General features: G+C 41.0%; 1 protein-coding gene across 3 annotated transcripts; it reads left to right on the forward strand.

Annotated features, from left to right (window-relative positions):
• Positions 1-3,412: 3,412 nt before the first annotated feature.
• Positions 3,413-11,572, forward strand: CCNB1 (cyclin B1). 3 transcript variants are annotated; one of them, XM_069492400.1, is made up of 9 exons: positions 3,413-3,546; positions 4,147-4,317; positions 4,421-4,573; positions 6,338-6,520; positions 8,525-8,683; positions 8,904-9,140; positions 9,431-9,571; positions 10,532-10,642; positions 10,826-11,572. In XM_069492400.1, the coding sequence occupies exons 1-9, from the start codon at positions 3,526-3,528 to the stop codon at positions 10,931-10,933; spliced, it is 1,284 nt and encodes a 427-aa protein (XP_069348501.1). In that variant the 5' UTR covers positions 3,413-3,525; the 3' UTR covers positions 10,934-11,572. The 3 variants fall into 3 exon arrangements, with proteins under 3 accessions (XP_069348501.1, XP_069348502.1, XP_069348503.1); XM_069492401.1 differs by lacking the exon at positions 10,532-10,642; XM_069492402.1 differs by lacking the exon at positions 8,525-8,683.
• The last annotated feature ends 895 nt before the right edge of the window (positions 11,573-12,467 follow it).

A 12,467-nucleotide genomic window follows, 5' to 3' on the forward strand; every position in this document is an offset into this window, starting at 1 on the left:
CTCCAAAATGGCATATAAATCCTTTCTAGAGGGCTGATATCACCTTCTCTCAAGACCTACATTAATAGTAATATTATCTTGGCATAAATATAAAAGTCACCAGGAGCACAATCTTTAATTTTGGTAAATTTTATAGATATTCTTTCAAGTGTGTATGAGTCATTTAAACAAAGTATGTACTAAATTACAATAGAAAAACTGTAGTTAATCCAACTAAGTTGAATGTAAACCTATAGCCCCATTTTATAAGAACCAATCTTGACCAGAATGTCTCGAATCAGGCAGACTGCTTCCATGAAGTCATCTGCTTCAAAAACCAAACAGTTCCTGGGAATCCTAACTCAATGACCTGACCTCTGACAAGTATGTATTTGTGGTAATAAGGTCAGCTTATACTGCAAAGCCTGAATGCCTAATTATATTCTCTGTAATATCAACAATCAAGATTACCTAATATGGTCCTTTGAAGCTTTTTGATGTTTCCTCCAGATGACAAGTTTGGATCTGTGGCTTGTAACTGGAGCCTCTAGGCAAATATTATAAGGAGAAAAAAGTCAGAGACCTCTTGTGGTTGATAAAACTGAATGGCTACAGTTAGTTTATGCACTATAACGATAATACCAGAATGAAGCAAGGCAGAATCCTCTGTAAAAGTATCAACTGACTAAGGATTAGTCAATAATCACCTTGAGTAAGAACATAATATGGACTAATGGTGAGGCTATTGACAAACCTCCAGTTCCTTTAATTTAAACGATAAAGTATATTACATCCTTAATTTATAAGGGTATTTTACCTTAGAAGCAAAATTTTTCTTAAAATCAATTTACAATCCAGGCATGGTGGCTCATGCCTATAATCCTAGCACTTTAGGAGACTGAGAGGGGAGGATTGCTTGAGGCCAGGAGTTTCAGACCAGCCTGAGCAACATAGTGAGACCCTGCCTGTGAAAAAAATTAAAAAATTAGCGCGGTGGCTCACGCCTGTAATCCTAGCACTCTGGGAGGCCGAGGTGGGCGGATCGTTTGAGCTCAGGAGTTCGAGACCAGCCTGAGCAAGAGCGAGACCCCACCTCTACTAAAAATAGAAAGAAATTATATGGACAGCTAAAAATATATATAGAAAAAATTAGCCGGGCATGGTGGCACATGCCTGTAGTCCCAGCTACTCGGGAGGCTGAGACAGGAGGATCGCTTGAGCTCAGGAGTTTGAGGTTGCTGTGAGCTAGGCTGACGCCACGGCACTCACTCTAGCCTGGGCAACAGGGTGAGACTCTGTCTCAAAAAAAAAAAAAAAAAAAAAATTAGATGGGCATGGTGTCATGTGCTTGTAGTCCCAATTATTCAGGAATCTGAGGCAGACTTGAGCCCAGGAATTTGAGGTTGCAGTATGCTATGATGATACCACTGCACTCTAGCCCAGGTGACAAAGGGAGACTCTGTCTCAAAAAACAAAAAACAATACAAAATATCATATGTCCCCCATAAATATGTACAACTATTATGTAACCATAAAAATTAAAAATAAACATCACAAAACTTACCATGATCATTAAGAATATTAGTCCTTGGCCGAGTGCTGTGGCTTACCCCTGTAATCCTAGCACGCTGGGAGGCTGAGGCAGGAGAATCACTTGAGGTCAGGAGTTCAAGACCAGCCTGAGCAAGAGTGAGACCTGGGAGGCTGAGGCACGAGGATCTCTTGAGCCCAGGGGTTTGAGGTTGCTGCGAGCTAGGCAGATCAGATGCCAAGGCATTCTATCCGGGGCAACAGAGCAAGACTCTGTTCCTTGCCGCCCCCCCTCCCCCCAAAAAAGCAAGCTTGAATCTACGTAAGGTATGGATTTGGGGAAATAATGATGTGCTATTGTAGGTTCACAGATTGTAACCCACCACTGGTGGTGGTGTAAGGTACCACTCTGGTGTCAGATGTTGATAGTGGGGAAGGATGTGCCTATGTGAGGTGAAATTCTCTATACTTTCTGTTCAATTCTGCTGTGAATCTAAAACTTCTCTAAAAAATAAAGTGTGAAGACGATAGTCTTTGAGACACTGCTCCATGGCCCTCCTCATTTGAAGGCAGACTAATAAACTTCTCTTTCCTTTTCCTTAAAATAAATAAAGTGTATAAACATAAAATAATGAATTTTAAAAATCAGAACACAGAGAGATGAGTAAATTGCCCATGCTCACTCAGCCATGGAGAGATGGGGCAGGGATTCACCAAACTTAGAATATTTACTGAGGATGGACATTAAACAGAGAATTAAAGGGTGAATTTGAGTTAGCTGGACAGAACCTGGGGATGAGAGGGCAATAAGAGGAGGGACATTCCAGGCAGAGGAGAGCAAGGGCAAAGGCCCCATGGCAGGCACCCAGGTAGGAGGGAAAAACTATGATGATATAACATTCAATAATCCATCTAAACTAAATGATTGGACGCTGCCTTCTGTACCCTTCACTTCCAGCACCAGAGGTCTCTACTGGCTCTTATATAGTTGTCCTATGGAATATCAATGTTTTTATCCTTCTGCCTTCCCTCCAATTACTGAGTTTCTTGTGTGTTTTGAGGGGTAGAAAGCAGAAAGGGCCCTCTCGTTTTTCTTTGCATCCAGAGAAAGACTGACTAAATGACAAAGCCAATGGGGTAAAAATGTTAAGGATAGTCGAATCAGGGTAAAGGGTCTACAGATGTTCCCTGTAATATTTTTGTTTGCAACTGCTTTAAATATAACATTATTTCCAAATAAAAAGCTAAAACAAACAATTGGCCTTGGGAAACTGGGGATCTTGAAGTAATCAGAAGTAAACTGGCAGGTGACGGGTCCCCACCCCACCTCCCCGCAAAACCCCTAAATTCAGTCCCCGCGTTGCTAATCTGTGATCCTGGCAAACTCATCCAAGCCACGGAAAGCTGCTCGAAGGACCAAATGAAACAATGTATATCAAGGCCTTTCATAAACTGTAAGACACTGCTGCTACTGCAGAAGAGGAAAGTGAACAGTAAATTAAACTAGAGCCCAAACTGCTTCTCACATTTATTTCTAGAACTGCCGCCACCTAACGGTCACTTGTCAAAGGCCACAGGCAGTCTCCTCGACCGGCTCCGGCAGCGCACACGCTAGAGTTTCTGGCACTCACCTGCCGCCTCCTCACGTCTCACGCCTCTCAGGTGGCCGCGGCACCTGCCCGAGAGCGCAGGCGCGGAGCCAGACCACGTGAGGGCCTGGCCCGGCGCCGTGAGAGCGCAGCCTCACTCTGGCCCCGCCCCCTCTCGAATGCCTTCGCGGGATTGCCCTGGAAACGCATTCTCCGGGAACTGGCAGCCGCCAATGGGAAGGGAGCGAGTGCCTCGAACAGGCCAATAAGGAGGGAGCGGTGCGGGGTTTAAACCCGAGGCACGGCCGGCTCCTGGCGTGCTTCGGAGGAACGGCTGTTGGTTTGCGGTGGTTCAAAGCCTCCGCTGGTCTGGTCCTCTGGCGTTGTGCTTCTCCCCGCTGAGTTGCTGTCTGGTGAAGAGGAAGCCATGGCGCTCCGAGTCACCAGGGTAAGCCGTTCCGGGTCGCGAACAAACGCGGCCTTGCCCGCTGCATGCCTCCTCGCCTGCGGGAACCCCCAGCGAGGGAGAGGGCCGCCGCCGCGATTGCAGGAGGATGTGAGGGAGGGTCACCGAGAGAGCGCCGGGGTGGGCCCCTGGCATGGTGGGGAGTTTGGGGGATGACGGCCTGAGGGAGGAAGGTGAGAAAGGGAACTGGACGTATCTCGGGTAAATGTTTGGCGGGGCCGGGGGAAGTCGACTCGAAACCTTTTTAAAAAGTAGTGGAGGGCCCCGGAATGAGCCCTCTAGCCTCAGAAAGAACGCGTCTGCAATCGGAGGCATTTTCGGTTTCCTTTAAAATGTAAATTCTCGGTATTTTAGAAATGGCCCTAACTTCACAGGAAATCGCTCAATAGGTGGTCCGAGAGATTCTAAGAGATAACTGACTTGTCATGGCCTTAGAGTAGGCTCTGGAACCCACGTTTCCCCCTGGGACCCATTTTTAGTTGTCTTTCTCTCCGGGAGTCTCTCTTGTGCCCCACCTTAATTAACCCTTGACTTACTCGAGCCTCCCTGGACCAGCTCTCAACGTGGTCTTGCTTCTTTCAGAACATGAAAACTAATGCTGAAAATAAGGCGAAGATCGGTATGGCAGGCGCAAAGCGTGTGCCTGTGGCCACTGCTGCAACCTCCAAGCCCGGGCTGAGGCCTAGGACAGCTCTTGGAGACATTGGTAACAAAGTCAGTGAACAGCTGCAGGCCAAAATGCCTCTGAAAAAGGTAACTAGTAACTACCTATCTTATACAAGTTCTTTATAAGAGCCCACCTTCAAACTGTGGCCCTTGATGCAGAAACATTCCATTCTCTCTGTTTCGTCTACAGGAAGCAAAAACTTTAACTACTGGAAAAGTTACTGCTAAAAAACTACCAAAACCTCTGGAAAAGATGCCTGAGCCTCAGCCAGAGCCAGAGCCAGAGCGAGAGCCAGAACCTGAGCCTATTAAAGAAGAAAAACTTTCGCCTGAGCCTATTTTGGTAACCTTATTTTTAGCATATTAGAGTCTGTTGTTTTCCCTCATTTTACTGATACATGCAACAGCGTTTGAATAAATACTTATAATTTGTTTGAGTGCTTAGCATGAGTCAGGCTCCACTTAGCACTTTATATACGTTAACTTGAGGTAGAGAGTAGATTATGTAAGTTAATAATGCATGTACCTCTACTTTTTAGATAATGGCTTTAGAGAAGTTTTAAGTTAGAGTTACACAACTAAGTGGCACATATGGGATTTGAGCCCAGTCTGTCTGGTTTCAGAATCTATGCTTTTAATTGTATTCTTATATTACCTCCTTTGTTAATGGTATTAAGTATTAGCTCCCTGAACCAAAGGTTTTGTTGTCTAAGTACAAGCCATCTCTGCCCAGAATTTATTGACTGAGACACAGAATGTTCTCTGGAATCTTTAACTCCCTAATGTGGCCACTAAATAAGCCTGTAACATTGAAATATATAAAGGAGTGAAGCAGAAAGAATGTAGCTTTTCAGATAGAGCTATTTTATCAAACATCAGATATGTAAATGTATCCCATCTTGTGAATGAAAGACAGGCAGGCCACGTACAAGAGGCTGCTTTGATGAAGTTGCAATAACACATTCTGAAGCTCTAATTTTTTTTTATTTATTTTTATTTATTTATTTATTTTTTTTTTTTTGAGACAGAGTCTCACACTTGCTTGGCCTAGATTCCTGTGGCGTTAGCCTAGCTCACAACAACCTCAAACTCCTGGGCTCAAGCAATCCTTCTGCCTCAGTCTTCCAAGCAGCTAGGACTACAGGCATGCGCCACCATGCCCAGCTAATTTTTTCTATATATATCTTTAGTCGTTCATATAATTTCTTTCTATTTTTAGTAGAGACAGGGGTCTTGCTCTTGGTCAGGCTGGTCTCGAACTCCTGAGCCCAAACGATCCACCTGCCACAGCCTCCCAGAGTACTAGGATTATAGACATGAGCCACTGCGCCTGGCCTAGCATGCATAGTCTTTAATTGGGCATATCAAACTACACGAGGCTTTCTTGAAACGTCCTATACTGATTTTTGCCTTTGCTTTCCCATTAAGAATGCCTTCCCCACCCTTTCATCTAGCTAATAACCTTTTCATCCTCCAAAATAGCTCAAGGATCAACTCCTGAAACTTTCCTTAACTTTTCCTCATTCCTACTCCTGTTCTTAGAATCAATCTCATTACTTTATTTACTTTGACTACTATAGTCACAACCCCTTGTGGATGCTATGAAGTTGGTGCTTAGCATATAGTTTGAGCTGAGGAAGGTGCTCAATAAATGTTTCAACAGTAGGGTAAAAGGAGCTTGAAGGAAATGGTTAATGGTAATGAAGTCAGTTAATCCTTGGTAGTTCCAACAGAATTTTTGAAGTAGTGAGAAGCAGTCCATCTTTTGAAATAAACACTAACGACTGAGTTGTCATTCATTTGGATTAATTCATATGTTGCTGATAAACAGATATTACTTACTCATTTCCTTTGGAGGAAAGTCTAGAATATGAATTTGGTTGCTTCTGTTTTCTGTTTTACCTGTTACTATTTAGGTTTTGCCACCTTAATCTGGCTCCATATAAGTTGGCATTTCACTTTTTGTATTAGTCACTTTTCCTTTAAAGAAATGAATTATATGTTTATTCAGAATGGTTTCTTGAGTTCGTACTAATCTCATCTTCATTTCCAAACTATAATGTGTACTCCTCTTTGCTGTGGTTTCAACAAGTCTCTCTGTTTCAAGGTTGATACTCCCTCTCCAAGTCCAATGGAAACATCTGGATGTGCCCCTGCAGAAGAATATCTGTGTCAGGCTTTCTCTGATGTAATTCTTGCAGTGAGTGATGTGGATGCAGAAGATGGAGGTGATCCAAACCTATGTAGTGAATATGTGAAGGATATTTATGCTTATTTGAGACTACTTGAGGTCAGTATTATCATTAAAGTCTGTGTTTTTTTGTAAACTGTATCTAACTTTATTAAAGATTTTCTATCAACAGTTTACAATAATTCAAGCAGGATGTGGGCAGCGTTTAATAGATTGCACTTTCAGATTCTTCATAGAATACCAAAAATGAAAAGTCACTAAGCAAACCAATGAAGTCTTTTCCACTGTGAACGGGAAAGTTCAAAGGTAGGATGGTTATTGCTGGGCATGGTGAGGCTCACACCTATAATCTCAGCCCTCTAGGAGGCTGAGACATGAGATGAGGATCACTTGAGATCAAGAGTTCAAGACCAGCCCTGGCAACATAGAGCAAGACCTCGTTTCTACGAAAAAAAGAAAAATTAGCTGGTTTTGGTGGCATGTGCCTGTATTCCAGCTACTTGGAAGGCTGAGGCAGGAGGCTTGCTTTTGAGGTTGCAGTGACCTGTGATGAGGCCACTGCACTCCAGCTTGGGTGACAGAGTGAGAACCTGTGTCAAAAAAAAAGTTAGGATGGATATTGCTATGGCTCTTTTTTTTTTTTTTTTTTTTTTTTTTTTGAGACAGAGTCTCGCTTTGTTGCCCGGGCTAGAGTGAGTGCCGTGGCATCAGCCTAGCTCACAGCAACCTCAAACTCCTGGACTTAAGCGATCCTACTGCCTCAGCCTCCCGAGTAGCTGGGACTACAGGCATGCGCCACCATGCCCGGCTAATTTTTTGTATATATATATATTTTAGTTGTCCATATAATTTCTTTCTATTTTAGTAGAGACGGGGTCTCACTCTTGCTCAGGCTGGTCTCGAACTCCTGACCTTGAGCGATCCACCCGCCTCGGCCTCCCAGAGTGCTAGGATTACAGGCGTGAGCCACCGCGCCCGGCCGCTATGACTCTTGATAAAGGAAAATCCACAGATTGCATGATTGGGCGGTGTGTGTGTGTGTATGTGTATGTATGTATATAAATGTATGTATCCCCATCACAGTTTGGAGTGGGTAAGTCCAAACTTTGGGTTTAAGGGGTATAACAAGGCAAGACGTAGCTGGGTATATAAAGGATGCTAAAAACACTCTAGCGACCCCTGACAAGGCATTTTTTGTCAGTGTGGCTGATGTGCATGCAGTGGTCAGGGGAATTGTTTGTGTCCAAAAAAGGAGTACACTCAAAAAGTAAAGTTTTTGATTTCCTTCAATTTCATGCCACTTCTGAAACTTCCTATTAATGGCATTTGATCTTATTCCTACCCCCAAACAAGGAAGCATTCTATATAGTAACATAAATTATACAGTTTCCAGATTTATCCAGTTGTTTCTAATGCATTGTGTTAAGTCACCATTGACATCGGTCTCTCACTTAGTCCTTTTGGGCCTCCATTTTCTACAGGATCCTCAAGAAGACTTTGCCAGGACCAGCTTTTCTCCTTTTTTTTTTTTTTTTTTGTTTGTTTGTTTGGTTAGGTTTTTGTGTGTGTGTGTGTGTGTGTGTGTGTGTGCTTTTTCAAGTTTGTATTCTAACTTGGGAGGATTCAGTTTGGTAAATGTATGTGCTATTTCTTTATAGCTCATTTTTCTTAGTTATGTTGGGGTTTATACCCTGGAACAGGCAGGAGTGTGGTAGCATATGGGTTCCAGCTGATCTGGGAGTTACTGATACTTTCTCTACTTTACAAAGCTCAGGTTCTGGGTGTAGAATCTTAAGTGAAAAGATCTGAGATGTTAGTATGGTATCTTTATTTGAGAGGAATTGGATACAGGGTGTGGGCCAGCAGCAATTGTGGTCAATTGAACATCATAAGATTTGACAATATGGAAAACCTGTCACACTGTAATGTTCGCTTTCTTTCCTAGTAATGGTGCTGTTTATAGTAACCATATGAATAATTGAATTAAGAACTGTTAAAGATTATAAATGCCCCAGAGCTATTTTATATTAACTAAGTGATCTTTCTGGACATAATGTCACATGGAGTCTTGCTTCTAAAGATAATCGGCATTCTCTTTTGCAGGAAGAGCAAGCAGTTAGACCAAAATACCTACTGGGTCAGGAAGTCACTGGAAACATGAGAGCCATCCTGATTGACTGGCTAGTACAGGTTCAAATGAAATTCAGGTTGCTGCAGGAGACCATGTACATGACTGTTTCCATTATTGATCGGTTCATGCAGGTGCGCATAATTCAGTAATTGAGGGTGCTCTCTTTCAGAGTCCTACCTGAGTCATAAGAAAATGATTTTTTTTTTTTTTTCCGCTAAAGTCTGTCTCAGGAGATAGGGTGCCATTAGTTGAGATTTTACTATGGGAGTGTGTCTTTCTCACCTCTCCTCAATAGTTCCGTGTCTCCTTTTCAAATACATATTACTTATTCAATTGAAATTCCCATTGTAGAATAATTGTGTGCCCAAGAAGATGCTGCAGTTGGTTGGTGTCACTGCCATGTTTATTGCAAGCAAATATGAAGAAATGTACCCTCCAGAAATTGGTGACTTTGCTTTTGTGACTGACAACACTTACACTAAGCACCAAATCAGACAGATGGAAATGAAGATTCTAAGAGCTTTAAACTTCAGTCTGGGTCGGCCTCTACCCCTGCACTTCCTTCGAAGAGCATCTAAGATTGGAGAGGTATAGGTTTTTTAAGAAACTTTTGGTATGGTATATTAGGGAACACTGCTGCTGACCAAGCAGGTGTAATTCAACTGGCCTATATTAAATACCTAACTACATGAGGAAGTGATAGAGATATTCTTTATTATATCCAGTCAGGCTGCATATTAATATTATTAGGGCCTTCCACAGGCAATTGCATTTAGGATGTTGTAGACAAACATTTGTAGTTACAGATGTGGTATGCAGGCTAGTGCCAATGTAAAATGCTCTGAAATAAGCTCAGTGTTCTGTGGGTTTTGTTCCAGGTTGATGTTGAACAACATACTTTGGCCAAATACTTGATGGAACTAACTATGCTGGACTATGATATGGTGCACTTTCCTCCTTCTCAAATTGCAGCAGGAGCTTTTTGCTTAGCATTGAAGATTCTGGATAATGGTGAATGGGTAAGCTCTGTCCCACAAAACTATCAAGCTTTTATTTTTTATTTAAGAGAGACAGGGTCTTGTTCTGTCACCCAGACTGGAGTGCAGTGGTGGCATGGCTCACTGTAACATCAAACTCCTGGTTTCAAGTGATCAATCCTCCTGCCTCAGCCTGGGATTATAGGTATGAGCTACTGTGCCTGGCCTACCAAGCTTTTAAATTGCAAATGGTGTTTGACTGAATACAGGAATTTTGTCATTAAAGGACAATTCAGATGGTTCCTAAATATGGAATCTACTGAAGGAATGGTCAAAAATGACACCTTTTTTGTGATGTCTGGATAGAATGCTTTCATTTATTTACCCCAATTTCATTTTTATTCCCTTTGAGAGAAGTAGGGCAGCTATTACTCCTTATGGATGGAGAAACTCTTAAGCAGGTCATATGATATACTGGAAGTTCATTCTTATTCCTTGATTCAACAAATATTTCTCCTATGTTCTAGGAGCTACCCTAGGCCCTAGGAAGAAACTATGACTGAGAAAGTTGACCTCAAGGAACTTGGAGTCTAGCTTTAGGGTGGACAAGTCAGCAATTAAAATGCTATAATTAGGTTTGAGCACATGTTCCTTCAGAAGCAAGAAAGTACCTGGGGAAGGAGGAAGTCTTAAGTTTGACTTAAATTTTAATTAAGTCGTACATTACTCATCTTTCTACCCAACTCTTAAAAAACACCTAGACATTTTATGAAAACCATTTTTAGTTTTTACTTTGTTTTGAGACCTCATAGCTCACTGCAACCTCAAACATCTGGGCTCAAGCAATCCTCCTGCCTTAGCCTCCCAGAGTATTAGGATTACAAGCTTAAGCCACCATACCTGGCCAAAAACTTGTTGATGAGCATTTTTATTTTATTTTTTTAATTTCAAAATATTAAGGGGGACAGTGAGCATTTTTAACATTAACTTTTGTTGTCTTAGACACCAACTCTACAGCATTACCTATCATACACTGAAGAATCCCTTCTTCCTGTTATGCAGCACCTGGCTAAGAATATAGTCATGGTAAATCGAGGGCTTACAAAGCACATGGTGAGTCAATTTGGTGGCATTATAAGATGTTGACAGGTGAAAATAATTCAGACTCCATGCGTGCAAATGCATAGTTTATTTTGAAGGAGTTGGATGTTTTAATTGAATATTTGTACCATTGAGTCTTGTGATTTTTTTGTTGTTGTTGTTTTCCTTTTTAATTGTTATGCTTTTCTCTTCCAGACTATCAAGAATAAGTATGCCACATCTAAGCATGCTAAGATCAGCACTCTAGCACAGCTGAATTCTGCACTAGTACAAGACTTAGCCAAGGCAGTGGCAAAGGTGTAACTTGTAAACTTGGAGTACTTTATCTGCAAATAAAATTGGCACCATGTGCCATCTGTACATAATAATGTTGCATTTACTTTTAATAAAGCTTGTGGCCCATTTTACTTTTTATAGCTTAACTCATTTGAATGTGGTTACTTCCTACTCCGGGGTAACCTAAAATTGTCTTAAAAGGTATAGCGGGAAATATTTTTAACAACTGCTTTCAGTTTACCTGAGAACCCAATTTATGTATATAATTGTTTCTTATGTTTATACCCTTGGTTCTTGTTTTATGTGCCTGGCTTTTACTTTATTAATATGAGGTGCTAGGGTGTGGTGAAGGTATTTAAAACCTTTTACTTTCATAGGGCATACTGCATGTAAGCCAGCTCATCTTGGAGAATATGCTGCCTAGTTCTATTTTAAAGTAAAAGTCTACCACCTCATCCCAAGTCCCTGTTTTGTTTCTTCTGGTGGTTGCTGCCATAATTCTAAGTGATTTACTTTTACCACTGTTTCTTTTAACAGCCTTACCCTAGTATCTTTTCAAATTTTTCACTTTGGAAAATGAGAACTTTAATTTATATTCTATGCCCAGTTTTCGTTTTATATTTTTGTGTATTGGTTAAGAAAATAAAACAGGATGCTCAAAACAAATGCAAAGGTATCTTTTTAAAAATTAATTTACCCTCTCTCTTACTCTCCTACTTTTAAATCCCATCTACCTCAGGAACACTGATGGTTGGGATGTTATGTTTTATATAAATAGGGGCAAGCATATAAATTGTTCTGGGGATTTTTAAAAAAGGGTTCATTCTGTATACACAGCTATTCCTTTCAACCTGTATAGGCCTACTACCTGTATTTGTGCATCACATTACATAGTACAGATATATAGTCATCTTTGTATGACTCTTTTGAAAGTAAAGATTTTCTGGTGAAAGGTGGACTACATATACAACAACCCAGTGGTCCCAAAAGATTAAGATACTGAAGTTTTACTGTATCTTTTCTATATTTAGATACAAAAATACCATTTTGTTACAATTGCCTACAGTATTCAGTAGAACAACATACTATACACATTTGTAGCCTGGGAGCAATAGGCTATACCATATTAGCCTAAGTGTGTAGTAGGCTATGCCATCTAGGTTTGTGTATGTACACTCTGTTGGCACAATGATATTCTCTAATGATACATTTCTCATAATGTATCCCCATCGTTAAGTGACATGTAACTACTGTAATGTGTTCAACCATTCCCCTCTTGATATTCAGGCTGCTTTTTTTCCCCCCTATAGACAATACAATTTAATTATTTTATACCGTGCTTTTCTTTATGTATACTCATTTCTCCAAAGAATATGTGCATTTTAAATTCTGACAGAGCCAGATGACAATGTACAAAAGTGCCAGTTTTCTCTGCATTATTAAAACTGAAGGTAATTGGTCATCAATCTCAATGAATCCAACTGGCAAAAAATATTTTCTCATTTGCTGTTTTAATTTAACTTCTGGCAAGTTGAATAAATATTTTGGTTGGGTTTTTTTA

The sequence above is a fragment of the Eulemur rufifrons genome, chromosome 17, assembly GCF_041146395.1.
Source record: "Eulemur rufifrons isolate Redbay chromosome 17, OSU_ERuf_1, whole genome shotgun sequence".
In the NCBI taxonomy this organism is placed as follows: Eukaryota; Metazoa; Chordata; class Mammalia; order Primates; family Lemuridae; genus Eulemur; species Eulemur rufifrons.

Coding starts and splice junctions, on each gene's coding strand:
- CCNB1 (XM_069492400.1), top strand. CDS start 3,526: ATGGCGCTCCGAGTCACCAGG. Junction 4,318..4,420: donor CCAAAATGCCTCTGAAAAAG/GTAACTAGTAAC, acceptor TTTCGTCTACAG/GAAGCAAAAACTTTAACTAC. Junction 4,574..6,337: donor TTTCGCCTGAGCCTATTTTG/GTAACCTTATTT, acceptor CTCTGTTTCAAG/GTTGATACTCCCTCTCCAAG.